The sequence below is a fragment of the Sorex araneus genome, chromosome X (assembly GCF_027595985.1).
Source record: "Sorex araneus isolate mSorAra2 chromosome X, mSorAra2.pri, whole genome shotgun sequence".
NCBI classification, from domain to species: domain Eukaryota; kingdom Metazoa; phylum Chordata; class Mammalia; order Eulipotyphla; family Soricidae; genus Sorex; species Sorex araneus.
The window spans coordinates 43,170,719-43,189,468 of record NC_073313.1 but is presented as its reverse complement, the minus strand read 5'-3'; the positions used below and the strand labels follow the sequence as shown (position 1 = coordinate 43,189,468).

Below are 18,750 nucleotides of genomic sequence, written 5' to 3'. Positions count from 1 at the left end.
TCATTAAACATCCTTCCTGTGTCATCATTGTATACAACTACAAAATGTTCCTTTGTGTGCTACATGGTTGAAGTCAAGATAAAATTGGTCTTATATAGTACCACAACCCCCAACAGTGTTGATTCATCTGATTAATTCATATGTGATTTAAAGGAATCTATCACTGTCATCCCGTTGCTCATCGATTTGCTCGAGCAGGCACCAGTAACGTCTCCACTACATTATCTAAATGCTACCTTTCCTTCAGTCATCATTTCTTCTATATATTTTACTTTTTTAAAACAATCCTTAAATAACCACTTGATTCACTTCATAATTATACATTTGTTTTAATAATCTATTTTCCATCTCTTTGCTTTAGGGTGCAGTACTAGCAGCTGTGTCGAGTCACAAATTCAACTCATTCTATGGGGATCCCCCTGAAGAGTTACCAGATTTCTCAGAAGACCCTACCTCCTCAGGTAATTGGGCGTCCTTTCACTCCCCAGAATGAATCATTTGAGGTCTACATCTTCTGTTATAAATGACTGTTTCTTTGTGAATCTAGTCAGATCCTCCAAGAGATTCTGAGGAAGTTTGTCAGCAACTATATTACATCTATGTATGTCTGGTTCCTTATAATTTTAGTATCAAAGTTGCTTTTGAAGCCACTACTCAGTTACCAAAATTTCACTTTTTCCTTTTGATCTCATAAATACTACTTCCTCTTTCCCCATTGCAGACCCAAAATTGTACTTTATCCAGTCCAACTCTATAGTTTAATCTTTTGAATTTTTATGATACCTTCCCCATCTAAAAATGTCTGATATCTGACTTCTCCCATGTCAGATTTTTCTCCCATGTAAATTTTTCATAAAATTTACTTTGTAAATTTATATTGTCATATCAAACCAGGCTTTGGGACAACGCTAAATTTATTGGACTCTTTCTATGTAAAGTTGCATGTGACTTACCTCCTGAAGTACTGTTTAGGTTGTTCAGGTTGTCTTTTTAGAAACTCTGTAACACATGTACACAAGCTCTTCCAGGAAAAAGAAAACAAAAATAACCTCTCGTGCTTCCCAAGTAATTGTATTAGATGTTTATATTTTCTATCTTACCAGTGAGGTAGTCTTAAGGACCATTTTCAAAAAAATTCATAAGATCCATGTATATACATGTCAATGTAATATATATTATATACATGTCAATGCATGTATATATAAGCTATACTTTTTAGTTCTATTTACATGTTTATTTAGCACCAGCATTGTATGTCCTCTGGCCCCAACTTTTCTTCCTTCTTTTGTTAGAGTCACAGTATTTTTCATGTGGTTGGACTTTGCACTGGTGATTTAATTTTTGTGCTTTGTACTGACTCACTCAATACCCAGGTCCCTTCCTAAGCATGTCCTTCACAGTTGGCAATATAGGAAGAATAGATTTGCTGATTGTTCTTTTCTATTGGCGCTATGAATATTTGTCAGTATTACACTTCTTCCTTCCTCTGTATGTGTATACATAGCTCTCATAAGCACACTTGATTTTTTTACTAATTGGTATGTGTTTATGCCTTGTGCAAAAAAAAAACCAGAATCAGGTTTCCATTTCTTATCTGAACCTTTACCAATTGGGATGTGAATCTTCCTCTTTCGAGTGAAGGTGATTTCCAGAAACATTCAAAAATGGGAATCTTAAAAAAGAAGACTCTCTGAGAAGCAAACCTTGCTATTTTCCTCTTATGCTGAGTTGGTAATTATCCAGAGCCCTTACCACATGAAAGCCAAAGCCCTGATTGTTCTTATGGGTATGTTCCCTGATGGACCCTATTTCAGGCATCTTTTTCCTCCCTATTTCAAGTCTGTCTTGTTTTCTCACAGTCCGTTTGTCCACATCCCCTATAATTTTGCTGTTCATTTGAACCCCTTTCTTCTCTCTTCACACTCAAATTGCAGTTGACCCTATCTGGGAGCAGTAAATTCAGGAACATTTTTATGTTTTATTGTGACTGACATATACATGTGTGTTTGTGTGTGTGTGTGTCTGAGTGTGAGTGAGAGAGAGAGACATGGAATATATTTAGGATCTCTAATGCCATCTTCATCTGAGAAAAAGGCCTAAAGAGCAGTTTACTCTTTGATATAGCTTCACAGACCTAATCATTAATGTTGCTCCTTAATATTTACCTCTGCTTTTGAAGAATTTAATGAGCTCTTAAGTGTTCCTTTCTGTGACTTGTTGAATTTTAGAGAAAGGAATTGTCTATAGATATAGACATTCTTTTCTATAAAATGCATTTTTATTTCCTAGTGTTTTCTGTTTTTTAGTACAGTCTTTAAATGATATGGTTGAAGTTATTTCAGATTATGGTCCTTGCTTTTTAAACAAAAGCAGTGCCTTACTTACATTGTTGTGGGAATAGACTGCAAGGGCTCAACTTAGTTGTTTATAATTACACATTCCTTCTTGTGTCCATTTCTTGAAGTCACACCCTATGTTTTGAAAAAGTCTTCCATCTTAATTACCTTGTAAGCTGTCTGTATTTTCATTTGTTGTGCTAAATGTCTGTCTCTAAATATTTTTAAATAGCACTGTCTAGCTGCTGAAAATCAGAGAGACTGGAATTATGCAGGTTTTATATGTTTATCCTAGATGTAAAGGAAATTTTTACATATTCAAGTCAAAGAAGAAAGAAAGTTTTGAAGAAAATTCTAAACTTTGTAAATTTTTCGAACTCTCACAGAGTTATACAAAAGTAATCATTTCTTCCTAATAATTATTTTTAATACTAAGCCACAGTATTCCTGTTAAGGAAGCATTGTGCTATCTTATCAGCATTGTTTATCAAACAGTTATCTGCCCCCAAATTTCCCTTTTTTGCATCTGGAGGTTGCTCCTTGCAGTGCTCAGGGGAGCAGCATACAGTTTCATCCTGGGCTTCCCACATGCAAAGCCTGTGTTTAGCTCATTGAGCTATCCCTTGGGCCTCTGCGCATTTTTATATAAGTTGCTTTTTCTGTTTTGAAAGTTAAAATTACTTTATTACAGATTCACTCAATTCACTGAGTGTAATTTGGTGATAAGTAGTGTGTCATTGTTTTGTTCTTAGTGAACCAGTTCTCCTGTTTCAAACCAACGAATCAGAGTCCAGTGTTTCATTGTTCTGTTGTTTTTAAAAAGGAATCTAGTGTTTTGATGGCTAAAATCTTAACAGTCCCAGTGAGCGTGTGCATGAAACAGTCAGGTTCACTTTAGCCTCAACTGGGACATCATGCTTCTTGCGGCTCATCTAGTGGGCCCAACTGTGGCTTGATAAATGCTCTAAATTCATACTGTTTGTTGTTTGTCCATATGCTGCCTTCCTCCTAGGACTTCTAGCAGCAGAAAGTAGGTATCCCTTTGTTTTCCTCTAAGGTTACTCTTTTATGCAAAAGTGTTTGGCTTTGCATGGTTCATAATCAGCTTGATTTTTATCCTTGGCTGTATGTGTTTAGATGTTTAATTATAAATTTTAACACTGCTAATCATAAAACTAAAATAGATCAATTGATTTGCTGAGGCATTGTTTTACCAATAATATTTATTTTTCATATTCTCCATAGCGGAAAAAAAAGCAGTGTTAAAATTTCATGCAGGTTTTACATATCTGTTCATCTAATTTAATATTATATCACATCTGAATTTCAAGCTCAAATACACTAATTCTGGGGAAAGGGTAACATTTTATTTTATAGTTTGCTATCAAGAAAACCTCCAGGGTAAGTGAGATTTTTCATTGACAACTCCATAATCTATAAGCAATTTTATTATTTTATTAATTGTTTTATTAAAATGGAACTCTAAAGTAAGCTGGAATCATGTCTTTTACCAATGTTAACCCTCAAATAGAACATTATTAAAGAGCAATATAATGGCTATAGGTAATTTGCGTGTGTAAGAATATTAAAATTAGAAGTATAGAGGCAAGAGAGATAAACAAGGTAGGGTGTTTACCTTGCATGCAGTCATTCCAGGTTCAATCCTCGACACCCAGTATGATCCCCTGAGCCCTACGAGGAGTGAGCCCTGGGTGCAGAGCCAGGAATAAGCCCTAAGCAGAGCTGAATGTAGCCTCACCCCCCCCCCAAATGTATGTAAACCATTTTTCAAGTAAAGCTAGGACAGTCTAAATGAGTGGATTGTATCAATATCAGGATTCTGACTGTGATATTGTATTATATTTTTGTAAAATGTTACCAGTGGGGGAACTGAGCCTGGTGTATATGGGATATCTGTATTCTTTCTTACAACTGCATATTAATCTACAATGATCTGAATAATCATTTCAATAAAAGTAGTACAGTAGGGCCTGGACTGATATTATGGTCAATAAGGCACTAGCTGACACAAGTTTGATCCCTGGCATCCCGTATGGTCCTTAAGCACTGTCAGGAGTAATTCCTGAGTGCAGAGGCAGGGGTAACCCGTGAGCACTGATGGGTGTGACCCCCAATACAATAAAACTTTACCCTAACATCTCACCAGGGGAGGTATATATAGGAAACAGTAGAAAGTCTGAGTGCTGGTAATTGAATTCATTATTGCATTTTCTTGCAGTAGTTTCTTGTAGCTCAAATTGCAGCCAATTTCACATGCATAAAATGACCATGAATTAGTTGTCTGTGGCTGTGTTCTAGATTGCAACAAAACTATAGTCCAGAGCTGCAACCTCATCTGAAAGCCCAGTAACAAGGGCATCTCCAGAGGGCTGTTCACATCACAACAGCTCGCTTCCTCTGGCACAAATGAACCAAAGAGAGAGGGCAAAAGTAAAAGAGCACTGGAGACCGAAGCCACACTCTTTGCAATTGAATCTCCCAAGTGACACCCTAGCCACACCACAAGGAAGCTCTTAATGCTACAAAGACCTAAATACCCAGAGGGAGGGAGTTTGTGGGCACCCTTAGAGGCTACTTACCACATCCAGCTTAATGACTATTAAAATATAAGACTCTTTGAATCTTGAAGTATTTTGCCAGGTTTAGCAGCACCCTTTGGGGAAGCTTTACATGAATAGGCATGCAAAAAACTTACATGGGCTTATTAAAGAGCTTAGCTATTGCACGATGCTTAAGTCTAAACTATGGTTTCCATTATAGAATTCATTTTGCTTGTAACTTTATTGATAACTAAACTTTGCTTTGGACAGAGGGACTAAAAGTGGTTCTCTAGGTTGGTGGGGTAGGAGGAAGACATTAACTGCAAAGGGGCAAGAGGAGACTTTTTCTGAGTGGTGAAAATGAACAGTTACATTGATGGATTTTTAACTTCAATTTTACCTAAGTAAGCAGGTATTTTAAATACTAATATACTCTTAAGGGGAAGGGAACTTTGATAGAGTGGCTGATATAAGAAAGTGTGTGTTCTGTGTTATTTAGCTGGGATTGCAAGAAAATTTATCGATTACTTTTTAGAAGCAGCTCAAATAGATTGATATGTTGAATCTTCTCAATGATGCTAGTTATAGAGCTATATGTGTAATTTTAAAAATCTTTAAAGATTTGTGTTTCTTTTCTTCTCTCAGGCACACAAATCTTTATTACTGAAATAACTGTAAACATGGGGCATGCAGCTGTCAAATGTCTACAGTATATATATTTATCACAACTCAGTGGTACACTTAAAATTTGTGTGTTTCTCTTTATAGAAAATCTTACATGGTTGCTGTAGAGATAATACAGAGATTAAAGCAATGCTGTGCATGTCACTGATCACAGTTCTATCCCCGGCACAATAAATGGACCTCTGAGCACTGTTGTTTAACAACCCCTCAGTGAAGATCCTGGAGTAGCTCTTGAGCACAGATGGGTATAGCTCCAAAACAAAATGAAAACAAATACAATTCTTTTTTCCTGGAAGTGAGAAAGAAATCCTAAAATCTCTACTATAGTATTTAGGGCCAGAGTGTATTAAACTTGGTCACTCTGACATTTATTTTTTAAATTAATGAAAAATAAGATGAATTGATGACCTGGCATATATATACATATATATGATATAGCAAATCTTGTAGATTATTTTCAATTATGTAGCATACAATTATTTGAATTTTTTTAATTTATTTTTTTTGTTGAATCACCATGTGGAAAATTACAAAGTTTTCAGGCTTAAGTCTCAGTTTCGCAATGCTCAAACACCCATCTCTTCACCAGTGCACATATTCCACCACCAAAAAAACCCCAGTATACCTCCCATCCCCCACCCCCACCCCCGCCTGTGTAACTGATAAATTTTACTTTACTTTCTCTTTACTTTGGTTACATTCAATATTTCAACAAAAAACTCACTATTATTGTTTGGAGTTTCCCCCCTAGAATCAGACCTGCTGAAAAGGAAGCATTTGACAATTTGTTTCCCATCGCTGAGAATTAAGAGATATGCCACACCTTAGCTCTCAGTCTAGAGACATTTCTGCAAGAAGCTGCCGGTACCCAAAGTAGTTTAGCTGGCCTCTGGAATCATGCTCATGCAGCTGTGGAGAGGCCGCACACGTGCGGCTGCTGGGGTTACATCTCGGCAGAGAACCTATTTGAAATTTTTTATGTTTGAAATTTTTCAGAGTAAAACATATAGGGAAGTCATTTGAAGACAGATTCATCCTGTTCTGACACTGCGAACTTTTGTTTTGTTTTGGGGCCACGCTCAACCTTGCTCTGGGCCTACTCCTGGCTCTTCGCCTAGGAATCACTCCTGACAATGCTCGGGGGACCTTGTAGGATGTCAGGAATTGAATCCTGGTCAGCCTCATGTAAGGCAAACACCCTAGTCACTACTATCTTTCTGGCCCCAACTTTTAACTTTAGCATTCTGTTTACTTTCCCATCCTTCCTTCTGGTCAATTTTACCAATTCAACTTTTGTCTGACACTTCTCCACTCTTGCATGAATTTTTTTTCTGCATTCAAGAGGATTTGGTTTGGGGCTTTGGGATTTGTTGGGTTTTGGTTTTGCATCCACACCTGGAAGTGCTCAGGACTTTTTCCTGGCTCTGTGCTCTGGATCCCTTCTAGTGGGTCTCAGCGAACCTTATAGGTTCCCAGAAATCAAAATCAGGTTGACTTAGTGCAAGGTAAATGCCTTATCCACTGTACTACTTCTCCAGTCCCTGTATTTAAAGTTTGTGTTGAACCTTAAGGCATATCACAATCCTCTTTAAGTAGACACAGAAAACATTTTTAAGCAGTTAGTATATTTGTGCTTCATAATTATCTCATAATAGCAGCGGAACATTTTTGACAAACCTGTACCTTTGATAGTCTTGGGAAAAAAGAGATATTTTCAAGGTGAAAATAATATGATTATCTGATGTTTGCCTGAAAGAAGAGAGAGGGGAAAGGGAGGGAGGTAGAAAGAGAAAATGAAAAATACCTGCCATAGAGGTAGGCTGGGGTGGGGGAGGTGGGGGGAACTGGGGACACTGGTCGTGGGAAATGTACACTGGTGGAGGGATGGTGTTGGAACACTGTATGACTGAAACTTAATTATGAACAGCATTATCTCACAATGATTCAATAATAATAAAATATTTTCTTTAAAAAAGAATATGATTATCAATATAATGTTTAATTAGTAAATGAATGACCTGGAAAATAGAGAATGGACTCAGGCTGACCCAAGGGGTAGAACTCAAGCTTTGCATGTAAGAGGCCCTTCCTGGTATTTGATCCCTGACCTCACTTGTACTATCCTTCTCCTCCCCAAAATAAATGAAATATTACCACATTGTCACTGTCACTGTCATTCTGTTGCTCATCAATTTGCTCGATCGGGCACCAGTAACGTGTCCATTGTGAGACTTGTTGTTACTCTTGTTGGCATATTGAATATGCCACAGGTAGCTTGCCAGGCTCTGCCATGCGGGCAGGATACTCTCGGTAGCTTGCCGGGCTCTCCGAGAGGGGTGGAAGAATCAAACCTGGGTCAGCCTCGTACAAGGCAACTTCCCTATCCACTGTGCTATCGCTCCATCCATTACCACATTACCAACTACAAATTATTCAGGTGTGTTGCTAAGGATGGAACTTGCTTTCTGGAAGAGACAGTTCTAGAGTGAAGGAACTGCAGTGTTGAGGTCTGGGTTTGGGGTCTCACTGTTACTATTATGGCCTTGCACCCTGCAGAGCCTCTGGTTTATCAACTATAAAGACACTTGCCTGCAGGACAGAGTAATCATGGAATCCTAAGACAGCATGAGAGTACCCTGGAAACTATCAACTCTTCCATAAACAGAAATATTCAAATAATGTTCATTGCAACTTCAGGGAAACAGTGCTATAAAATAAACTGTTTCTGTGGGTAAATCTTTCCTTGGATTGCTTTATTTTTATTTCTTCAAAATTCACGCAGGAGGGCCAGAGCAATACAGTGGGTAGGGCATTTGCCTTGCGTGCAGCAAACCTGGGTTTGATTCCCAGCATCCCATGTGGTCCCCTGAGCACTTCCAAGAGTAATTTCTGAACTCAGAGCCATGGGTAACTCCTGAGTATTGCTGTGTGTGACCTAAAAATAAAAACAAAAAACAAAATTCATACAGGAAAAAAAACGTAGACATTTTGCACAGAGGATTCTAAAGACAAAAAATGAGCAAGACACTTAGAGGCCAGGAAATTAGTTGCCCTCTAAGGTGAATAGCATGTACTATTCATTGATTGATTTCTTTTCAGGTTAAATTCAAGTTTATTGAGAAGTTTTTCTGGGTGTGTTTGGGGGGAACCATTTACAGTCTGTGAGAAAAGTGAGTAAATATACTGATCAACAGAATCAATCCTAGTCCGTTGTGTTGTATTTAAAACAAATAGCAATGGAAAAAAACCTCCTAGAAAATTTCTTGGTGTACATTTATGTTTCACAATGAATTTTTTTAAATGAGAGATGGAGTTGTTATTGAGTTACAGACATCAATCAAAGTTCACAGACAAATGATTCATCACTGGCGTGGCACAACCCAAACACCCTTTAAATAAAAATGTGTTCTGTGATTCTTACTAGTCTGCCCCAAAGAAAGTAAAAACTGGAGCTAACGCAGGTGTCAATGGAAGTTGTTTAAATGATCAAGACTGAAGAAAGATTTTGAGGTTAGGCAAAGAAATATGATGTGCTTATTCCATTTCAAAAGATGAGGAGAAATGGCACAAAAACTATCATTTTCCTCCTTAATTACAGAAACTTCAAATTAGGAACACTTTTCTGAGCTGGAAAAGAACAACTCACTTTTGATCCCCCAAGCCCTCCAAGAATGATCACTGGGCACAGAACCAGGAGCACAGCTGAGTATGGCCCCCAAACCAAAAGATAGATAAGGTCCACTAAGATAACAGAGTTCAAATGATAATTAGCTTTCTGTGGTATTTGTTGAATTTTTTCTTAATAATGTAAGTAATATAGTGACAACAGTGTTTAAGCTTGTAGTGTTGATGTATTAAGTTATTACACACGATCACTCTTTTCAGAATATTTTTAACAAGAGTGTAAAGTAAATGTTCCTGTTTTAGGAGTTCAGTGTTACCTTTTTTTAAAAATTGTTTAAATTTTATTGAATCACCGTGAGATAGTTACAAGCTTTCATGTTTGGGTTATAATCATTGTGTGTTCAGTGTTACCATACCACACCTACCCCCAAAGTGCCAATAGCCCTCCACTGAATATTTTTTAGCAAACAAAATGTTTTCCTTAGTGCTTTAACTATTGTAGTTTCCTAAGTTGAGACATGTAGAACTGGCTTTAGTAGCTTGATCCTTCTGAAATCATTTAATTCTGCCATTGCTGTGCTGGGGTCAGAAGTTCAGTGAAACATTTGGGACTCATTTTTTCACATCATCTCATGCCTTCCAAGACTTTCAATAAGGGATGTTGAGATGACTGCTTTTGACCTCACTTCCAGATTTAGTTCCAAATGTCCAGATTTATTTACTTTCATTCAGAACAAAGGAAATGTCCTGAGAAAGAGCAGGTAGACGGAAGGGGATTTGTTTTAATAGGTTTTCAAGAACAGCTGGTAAGGCAAGCACCAATTTCTTCCTTGTATCTTTCCTAACCCATTTGTTACCTAAAGAATGTTTTCACTGAAAGCATACCAGTAGCCTGGTAGGCATCATTAAAATGAAAAATCAAATTTAGTTGTCTACCCCTGCCGTTGAATAATAGGTCCAGAAGTAAAAAAGAATAGATTTGCGACAACAACCTGGAAGAAATCTCCAGAGGAGTATTCTGATTTTAAAAAACAAAACAATTAGGTCCCAAAAGATGACTCCGTGGCTCAAAAATCACCCAGCGCAAGCTCGAGGCTATGAGCATAGTCCCTGTTGTCACTGCATTATGCAGAGGTGAGCCTGACAGGCTGGGATCCCCAGAGAGGGGGGACAGCCAGGCCCCAAAGAATATATGCTGAATGGTTCGTTTGTGTAACATACTTGAAATAACAAGATTCTAGAAACAAGGAAGAGCTTATACTTGCCAGGCATTAGGAGGGTCGATGGCAGGAGTGGAGAGTTACTGTGGCATAAAGGGGCAACATGAAGAATGCTTGTGATGGTGGAACTATTCCATGGTTTGATATTGTCAATTTTCCAAGATGCCACCATTGAGAAAGTCAATGTCACCATTGAGAAAGGAACAGGGGAACACTCTCTCTTATTTATTGCAGCTTCATATGAATCTACAGTAATCTCAGAGTAAAGGGTCAACTTTACAGAGTAGCCAAGCTATTTCTTTTTTGTTTGTTTGTTTGTTTGTTTGTTTGTTTGGTGGACATGCCCAGTGGTTTTCAGGGCTTACTCCTGGCTCTGTGCTCAGGGATCACTCCTAGCAATGCTCAGGGGACCATAGGAGGTGCTGGATATTGAACCTGGGTCGGCCCTGTGCAAGGCAAGCACACTACCTGCTGTACTATCACTCCTGCCCTAGCCACAGTCAATTTCTAAGTGGAGAACCACTTAAGTTGTGACTTAAGCCCCTCATCTTTTATTTTATTGTTCATCTTTTTTATTGGTGTACAGTGTTGCAAAAATTCAGGGGTTCAGCTTTCACAGCTCTACATATAGCAACTTTTATCTACTATAGAAAACTTTTGAACATAGGAAGAAGAATGAAACAAAGTATATCTAGGTAAATAAAGATAATTACTCTCAACTTTTGCTGAGTTTCTATATCTATTTCTCAGCCTTTATTGGGAATAGGTAGTTAACGTGGGTTTTTGCATTGTGTTTTCTTAAAATGCATATCATGAATATTTCTGTGTCTTTAAAATTCTTCTAAAGCCATTTTATTGATGTCCATATTTTGTTCTGTGTTCCATAACTTATGTAATTACTCTCCAGCTCATAAATATTTTTTTCCATTTTCTATGATACATAGCTTCTGTATGAATATTCCTCTACATTCCCCATCTTTTCTAGAAGGTAGGTTTGGGACTCTCAGTTTGTGCTCAGGAGTCACTCCTAGCAATTCCTAGCCAACTGGGCCAGGTTGTTCACTGCCACGGCCTGGTGATGTGGTGCTTGGGCAGACCCTGCAATTCTGGGGATGAGCCCAGGCCAGGTGCATGCATGGCATATACTATCTCTTCAGCCCCATAAGGGAAATGGAATTACTGAATCCAAATACATGAGCTTTTTTTTTTTTGCTGTTTTTGGGTCACACCTAGCGATGCTCAGGTGTTACTCCTGGCTCTGCACTCAGGAATACTCCTGGTGGTACTTGGGGGACCATATGGGATGCCAGGGATCAAACCCAGGTCGGCCGAGTACAAGGCAAACACCCTACCTGCTGTGCTATCACTCCGGCCCATACATGAGCCTTTTAAAGGCTCTTTGATGTATTCAGTCAGATTGCTTTCTGGAAAAGTGATCTTCATTTACATTCTCCCCCACTCAGAGCTTGTAAGTGAAAATGATCCAGGATCAGAAGTAATTAGAAACAGGAGAGCTTTTCAAAAGAGGAAAGAGCAAAATTCTTATCTTGAGCTGAAGCTGAGTTTCTTAACCTCAAAACCATTGACATTTTGGGTTGTAGAATTTTTTTCTTTCTTTCTTTTGGACCTCCCATGCAGTGATCAGTGGTGGGCCTTCAGACCATCCCAGCAATTCAACCCAGACGTGTAAGCCTACAGTTTCATGCAATGTGGTACAATAGGGGTCCAGCAGTGCTCAAGGGCCAGCAGAATTATACCCAAGAATGCTTCCGAGACCATGTGGTGCTAGGGAGCCATTAGATGCAGAACCAGTGGTCCCACCCTTTTATTTATGTTTATTTTATTGAATCACCGTGAGATAGTTACAAGCTTTCATGTTTGGGTTACAATCACACAATGATCAAACACCCACCCTCCACCAGTGCACATTCCCCACCACCAGTATCCCGGGTATACCCCCCCTTTCCCACCCTCCAGGGCAGACAATACTCCCCATACTCTCTCTCTCTCTCTCTCTCTCTCTATTTTTGGGCATTATGGCTTGCAAAGTGGTCCCACCATTTGAGCTATCTCCCTGGCCTGCAGAATTCTTTTTTGTCATCAGGGGAGCACTGTAGGATGTTGAGCAGCAGCATCTCCGGTCTCTACCCATTGCTTGACAGCACAGCCCAGCATTCCTGCCACTCCCACACACACACACATACACACAACACCACAGCTATACCAACCTAAAAGATCTCCAGGCAGTGCTAAATGCCCCCCCTGTGGAAGACAAAACCACAGCTGATTGAAAACTCATGAGCACCGAGTGAGAAGAAAACCCTGATTATCACCAGGTGTGCCACCCCCCCACCCTCCCCAAAAGAAAACTCCTGATCCAAAGATTTGGTTGTGCACTGAAGCATGTACCGCTAGATTCTCTTTGGTATACACTAATGTTCAGCAACCTCACCTTTCCAGGTGCTTTTAGCATTTTTATTTTCCTTCTCAGGAGTATGTCTGTGTATGTTGTGAGCAGAGTGAAATAGGCTCATCATTTCTCTAAAGCTGTGTAAGTGCTTGTAGAGAACTTTCCCCGTCGAGACCTGGCTAAATTCCTGGTGACCAAAGGAAACGTAAAGACCATTATTGTCTTGGTCTTGCAAAATGATTTGTTCTACTATTTAATATGGTATCTGGAGGTATCAAGACAATATACTTAACCATTGTCTCTGTCTTCTGAATATAGAGAATCCAGAAGTCTAAGAAGGATTTGGTTCTCTTATTTTATACATAGGGAAGGAAAAAGAAGGACCCGATGGGAAATTTTTGGTTTTTCTTTTTTGGTTGGAGGACCACACTCAGCAGTAATCAAGGGACCATGTGGTACCAGGGATCAAACCTAGGCCTCATGCGTGCAAAGCATATGATCAACAAGTTGAGCCTCTCTCCAGGCCCCGATGGGATTTTGTTAAGTTTGAGACTAAAAATTTCTAAGAAGGGCTGTAGACTCAGTACAGGCTTAAGAAGCTTGCCTAACATGTGGTCAGCCCTGGTTTGATCCCTGGTACCATCATAGTCCTCTGGGCCCTCCCAGGTGTTTTCTCTCTCTTTCTCTCTCTCTCTCTCAGCTGGCTTTTCCTTCAATTTGATGGAACATACCTGAACAAAAATTTCACCTGTATTGTTTCTGTGCTTTCAAACATTGGGGCTTGGGGGAATCGTTTTAACCTTTTAGGTCACATCCAGCGATGCTCAGGGGTTACTCCTGACTCTGCACTCAGGAATGACTCTTGGTGGTGCTCAAGGGACCATATGGGATGTCAGGGATCGAACCTGGGTCAGTGGCATGCAAGGTGAGGCATGCCCTACCCGCTGAACTATCCCTCCGGCCCCATGTGCCTTCAAACATTGTGAGGCCACGGAACACCCTGGCTCCCTGATGGTTATAATTTGTTGCACCCAGATCTTCAGGTAGCTCAGTTGGAGTTGACAAATTTCCCTATTTCTACCCAAATAAGCATCAGCTTGCTTTGAAAAAATGACAAGCACACAGACACTGTCCAGAACACAAACCTGCTGAAAGTTTATCCACAGCCCTCCAGGAATAGGAAACTCACCAAAGTCTAGCTTTCAGAAAGACACTAACCTCTGAAGCTCTGCCCTTAGCTCATTGTTGTTCTTAAGCGTCTGAGAGTTTTGGCAAAGGGTAAGCTTGACATTGACTTTCTGTACCAGCTGTTTCTTTTCTGTTTGTTCCTATTAGGAGCCGTCTCACAGGTGCTGGACAGCCTGGAAGAAATTCACGCACTCACAGACTGCAGCGAAAAGGACTTAGATTTTCTGCACAGTGTTTTCCAGGATCAGCATCTGCACACCCTGCTAGACGTAAGTCTTCCTATCGATGATATTTTTGGTCAGTGAAATAGCGAGCGTATGATTTGCCTTTGCATAAATCTCCGGATGTTCTTCGCACCGGTCCTTTTCCAGTTGCCTGAAGGTTGTGAAAATTGTGGGAACTAGTCAGTCCTAGATTCCGAATTGAAAGAATGTCTGTTGGATTGTAGCACAAATGCAGTATCGCCGAGAAAGTCACAGTGATTGTTCCCTTAGAAAAATTCACTGATCATAGCTGTGATTACTTTTTGGGTTTTATTTATTTATTTCGAGGCAAGGTTGGGTCACACCCAGTGGTGCTCAGGGGCTATTCCTGACTCTGTGCTCTGGAACGATCCCTAGGAATGTGATGGGAACCACATGTGATGCCAGGGATCAAACAAGGGTTGGCTACATGCAAGGCAAGTGCCCTTAACCCTTAACTCTTTCTGGCATCTCTGGGACATCTATTAATTTTAAAAAACATTATTTGAAGCCATTATGCCAAATGCATGAGTATAGGGAGAGAGAAAAACCAATAAATTGTCTACTGGGCTGTATTCACACGTACATTTTATAATTAACATTGCTGTTTTTCATTGACTAGTGCATTCTTAAAGTCTGAGTCTCTATTTCATCACTCGGTCAGATAGGCTTCATTTAAGGCAGGCTGGAATGCAGAGCAAATGCAGAAGCTGGTCATTTGTGTCTTCTTCCAAGCCACAGTCGTGAAAACTGTCACAGGACTTACCAATGCATACTAAATATTGATCTTTGTGGTCATTGTAGTGTTGCCACAGATTGTGCCTGCTGGTACTTGTGGGTCACACCTGATTCTACTAATCTTGTTTAAGGGAAAAAACCTTTATTGGGGTTAGAGAGATAGTACAGGGAGAAAAGTGCTCGCCTTGCACACAACTGAGCTGGGTTCAATACCCAGCACTCCAAATGGTTTCCCCGAGCACTGCCAGGAGTGATCCCTGAGCACAGAGCAAAAAGTAAGCTCTGAGCTCAGCTGGATGTGGCCCCAAAACTTAAAAAAATAATAATAATAATAAAAGGTTTTTGAAAACCTCTCGCCCTAGTTTAGATTCCTGGTACCAAAAAGAAAGGGAGAGTGGGAGAGAGACAGAGCAAGAAAGAAGAGAGGGAACACCCTCATAATAAGAGAATTGTGTTTGCTTGAGGGAACCAAGAACACTCTAGTGCCAACTCTGATCAACTCACCACCACCACATGCAAATTAAGCTAAAGACAGAGTTTCCAGAATGTATTCGGCAGGACAGCTACAAGAAAGCTGTAAGCTACAGTTTTTCAATGCGCAACTTGAGTAAAATAAGCCAGACATGTTAAAACAAATACATCATGATAGTACTTGTATTTAATGGAAGTTGCAAGAAAGCAAATAGAAACAGAGAGTAAAACTGATTTTCCCAGGCCAGAAGTAGGTGAAATGGGAAGAGACAGGTAAGTTGGTACAATCTTCAGTATAAGATGAGTAAAGTCTGAGGATCTAATGCACAGCATGGAGACTGTAGTAACTAATACTAAATTGCATCACTGAAATTTGCTAAGGAAGTAAAATTAAGTCTTCTCTCCAAGAAGAGGTAAATGTTCCAGGTAATATATGTGTTCATTTAACTCCCTCATGGGTTAATCCTGTCACAATGCATGGACACATGTGTTTAATCAATACATGTCTGAAAACTTTTTACACTTTAACTATATTGCCCTTTTATTCATCCATTATTCCTTGAGAAAGCTTTAGACGTCCCCGGTAAGTGAAGGAAAATAGTCTTCTCTTTAGTGTAATTTATCTTAAGTAATCAGAGCACATTTCAGATTACTTATTGCAAACAACTTTTGTTGGATACCAAAAACCGCTGGAAATTCATTTTGTTCATGGATTGTCACAGCTCTTCCTCCTCCTCCTTCTTATTTATTTGTTGTTTCTGTTTGGGGGCCATATCCAACAGTGGACAGGACTTACTCCTGGCTCTGCACTTAGGAATCACTCCTGGCAGGCTCAGGGGGCCATATGGGATGCCGGGGAAACAAACCTGAGTTGACCACATGCAAGGCAAGCACCCTACCCGCTGTACTATCTTTCCAGCCCCTCCTCGTAACTATGTAGATGTTTCTCTACCATTGCCTCACATGATGCAGAAAGTCTTCAAAATTGTGAATTTCCCACCTAAGTCAGACCTTTTATGAAGTTTCCCCCTCCCTTCCTCTCTTACTGTTATTGTGGACATGACAAGGATAGAAGGAGCCCCGCAACACATGGCTGGTTGCGGGGCTCCCATTCCTGGTTGCGGTGCTCCCTGGGGTTGCTTCTCTGGCTGCAGTGCTCGCATATTTGGCTGTCCTGCTTCCTCAGGATTCCCACACTTTAGTTGGGGGGGTTTCTGCACTTTCTGGTTATAGAGTGGGGGATTGCTGTGGTGCTCACACACTTGCTCCCCAGGGTCACATTCCTAGCCACAGCGCCAGCCCATCTGAGATGGCACACACAGTAACGCCAGGTACCCCAGACGGCAGAACTGTAGGGACCATGTGTGGTGCATGTGGGTGACTCAGGCATTGAACTCCTGGCCTCATTCTCACAGGACAGGAGTCCTTAGCCACAGAACCACTCCCTAGGCCCATTAGTCATACCACTTTCAGGTGATCAGGATGCTTGAAAGAAGCTGGCATGGAGATAGGACTTGTTTCAGTGACGTCAGTGGGTAGGCTGACATTAGCTTCTTTAGAGTAAGGACTTTTCATCACTTAAAGTCCTGAAAAAGCCCAAATTGGTTCTTTTTTTATTGCTGTAGTTAATGTTACATGTTTATAATAGTGCTAACACTTATGGTCTTGATGTACAGATATGTCACCTTGCCACCACCAAAGTGCTCAATACAATGTCCTTATGTTACTCAACACCAATTATTTATTTACCAATGTTCTTATTTTACTTTCAGGCCTCCTCTTTATTCTCTGCCTCACCCCTCTGTTTGGTAATCTCAGTTTTGTGATCCAATGCCAAGGGTTTGTCATCATTCACTACTGTCTATTCCCTTGTTTTATTTCTGTATATGCGACAGATAGATTAGATCATCTTCACTTAACATGATGTCCTCCAGGTCTATTCAAGTTGCAATGAACCACCAGATTTCATCATTTCTTTTCTTGGTTTTTGTTTTAGGGTCATATCTGGCATTTCTCAGGGGTTAGTTCTGACTCTGTGCTCAGGGATCACTCCTCACAGGGCTTGGGGAACCATATGGGGTACCGGGGATTGAACCCAGGTTTCTGTGTGCAAGGCAAACACCCTATCTGTACTATTGCTCCAGCCCCATATTTCATCTTTTCTTACAGCTCAGCAGTTTCCTGTGTGTGTATGTAGGTGTTATAGCTTCTTTATCCATTCATCTGCTGTTGGACATTTGAGTTTTTTTCATACTCAAGCTATTTTACTAGGTGCTCAGTGACCATAGGTATGCATACTTTTTTTGTTTTTTGGATTACATTCCAAGAAGTGGGATTTCTGGAACTTATGGAAGCTCTCTTCTTAGTTTTTAAAGAAGCCTCTATACAATTTTCCACAGATGCTGAGGCAGATGATGTTCCAACTCACCCGCCGGAATGAGGGTTCCTTTGTCACCACATTCCTACCGGCACTGGTTGATTCCAGTCTTTTTGACATATGCCATTCGCACTGGTGTGAGGTTTTATCTCGTTGTCATTTTGATTTGCATTTCCCTGATAAGTGGTGATGAACACTTTGTTCTATGCCTTACTGACCATCCAGATGATGTGCCCTTCAGGAAAGGGTCTCTTCAGCTCCTCTTTCCCATTTTTTAAAATTGGTTTATTGTTTTGGAGGCATGTTGAACTTTTTGAATTTGTATTTTTTAGCTAAAATAACAAAATTCTAAGCAGACCAGTCTTGAGACTGCAAGAAAAATGGCAGAACACTCTAGATTTCTACAAGGAGGGACAGATACACAAACAGGCTGGATCTTGGAACCAAGCCCAGGCTGCCTTATGGCCACATACAGAACTTCTCAGATCTCCTCTCTGAAAATATTTCTCTTGAATAACTGCTGCTCTCTTGGGTAAACATTGTAAGAACTTCAGAAGAGATTGAGATGATAGTGAGGGAAAACATTCTTCCAGCGTCTTTACATTCTTTTGAATTCAAATCCTAAAATAATTATCTGTGTTATCACTATCTCCCCTGTCAGTGTAGCTCAATTTGAAGAGGAGCCGTTGGACTAAAAAAGGAGTACCCAAAAGATTCCCTATCCACAGTATTTTGCAGAAGGGGCTACCCAGAAAACTCAGAACCCTCCTGAAATTTCGAGGCTGGCTCTGGGCAGTGTTGGGACTCAAATGGTTCTCAAGCTCCAAAGGTAGCCATCCTTAATGAAAGTGACATCACCACGAGTGACATCAGCCTCACAAGCCTATGCCTCATGATCG

At 40.1% G+C, this 18,750-nt stretch overlaps 1 protein-coding gene across 13 annotated transcripts in view; it reads left to right on the top strand.

Moving 5' to 3' along the window:
• CASK (calcium/calmodulin dependent serine protein kinase) overlaps positions 1–18,750 on the top strand; it is a 454,745-nt gene that overhangs the window by 333,267 nt on the left and 102,728 nt on the right. For 9 of the 13 annotated variants that reach the window (XM_055123462.1, XM_055123468.1, XM_055123465.1 and 6 more), the window contains exons 10-12: positions 362–461; positions 3,349–3,366; positions 14,171–14,292. In XM_055123462.1, coding sequence (XP_054979437.1) covers positions 362–461; positions 3,349–3,366; positions 14,171–14,292 — 240 coding nt within the window. The remainder of the gene's footprint in view (positions 1–361; positions 462–3,348; positions 3,367–14,170; positions 14,293–18,750) is intronic. The other 4 variants (XM_055123473.1, XM_055123464.1, XM_055123466.1 and 1 more) reach the window with 1 other exon arrangement.